Genomic DNA, 879 nt, shown 5'->3' with positions numbered 1-879 from the left:
AGTTGCTGCAGTTGCTGCTGCTGCTGCTGCAGTTGCTGCTGCTGCTGCTGCAGTTGCTGCTGCTGCTGCTGCTGATGCTAGATCTACTGCTGTGCTCGCGGCGTTTGTTGATGCTGCTGCTGCTGCAGCTCCTCCTATGAAGCAGCAGCTGCTGCTGCAGTTGCTGCTGCTGCTGCTGCTGCTGCTGGTGCTGCTGCTTTTCCTGCTAGATTTATGTTACTGCTGCAACTGCAGCAGCTGCTGCAGTCACTAACACACACTGTTGCTCTTTGTCTCAATATTCTGCAGTTGCTGCTTCTCTTGCTGCTGCAGTTGCTGCTGCAGTTGCTGCTGCAGTTGCTGCTGCTGTTGCTGCTGCAGTTTCTCCTGCTCTTGCTGCTGCTTTTGCTGCTGCTCTTGCTGCTGCCGTTGCTGCTGCTGTTGCTGCTGCTGTTGCTGCTGCTGTTGCTGCTGCTGTTGCTGCTGCTGTTGCTGCTGCAGTTGCTGCTGCTGTTGCTGCTGCTGCTGCAGCCTCTCTCCCTCCCTTTCCTCCTACCCCCTAGGGTTTAGGGTTTAGGGTTTACACATCTTTCAATAAGAACCCCCCAAACCCTAGGTGCTGCAGCAGCAGCTGCTGCAGCACCCCAACGAGGGTTTAGGGTTTCCTCTATAAACCCTAAACCCTCAAGGGTTTAGGGTTTAGGGTTTAGGGTTTACACAGCCTTCAGCACAATCAAAACCCCCCAAACCACCGCCCAGAGCCAACCAACAAAAGGCAGCAGCAGCTGCAGCACGCCGATGAGGAGGTTTGGGGTGTAAACCCCAAACCCTAAACCCTAAACCCTCAAGGGTTTATACAGCCTTCAGCACTATTAATATACCCCAAACCACCGCCCAGAG

The 879-nt window shown here is 54.4% G+C and overlaps 1 protein-coding gene across 1 annotated transcript in view; it reads right to left on the bottom strand.

Annotated features, from left to right (window-relative positions):
* Positions 1-249: 249 nt before the first annotated feature.
* The window catches only part of EMH_0026230 (uncharacterized protein), a gene marked incomplete at both ends in the record, with an annotated part of 1,805 nt that continues 1,175 nt past the window's right edge, over positions 250-879 (bottom strand). The window contains one exon of the mRNA XM_013502590.1: positions 250-531. Within this exon, the coding sequence (XP_013358044.1) occupies positions 250-531 (282 nt within the window). The remainder of the gene's footprint in view (positions 532-879) is intronic.

The sequence above is a fragment of the Eimeria mitis genome, genomic scaffold (assembly GCF_000499745.2).
Source record: "Eimeria mitis Houghton genomic scaffold, Emh_scaff965, whole genome shotgun sequence".
Taxonomy (NCBI): domain Eukaryota; phylum Apicomplexa; class Conoidasida; order Eucoccidiorida; family Eimeriidae; genus Eimeria; species Eimeria mitis.
This window is presented reverse-complemented; position numbering and strand designations above follow the sequence as displayed.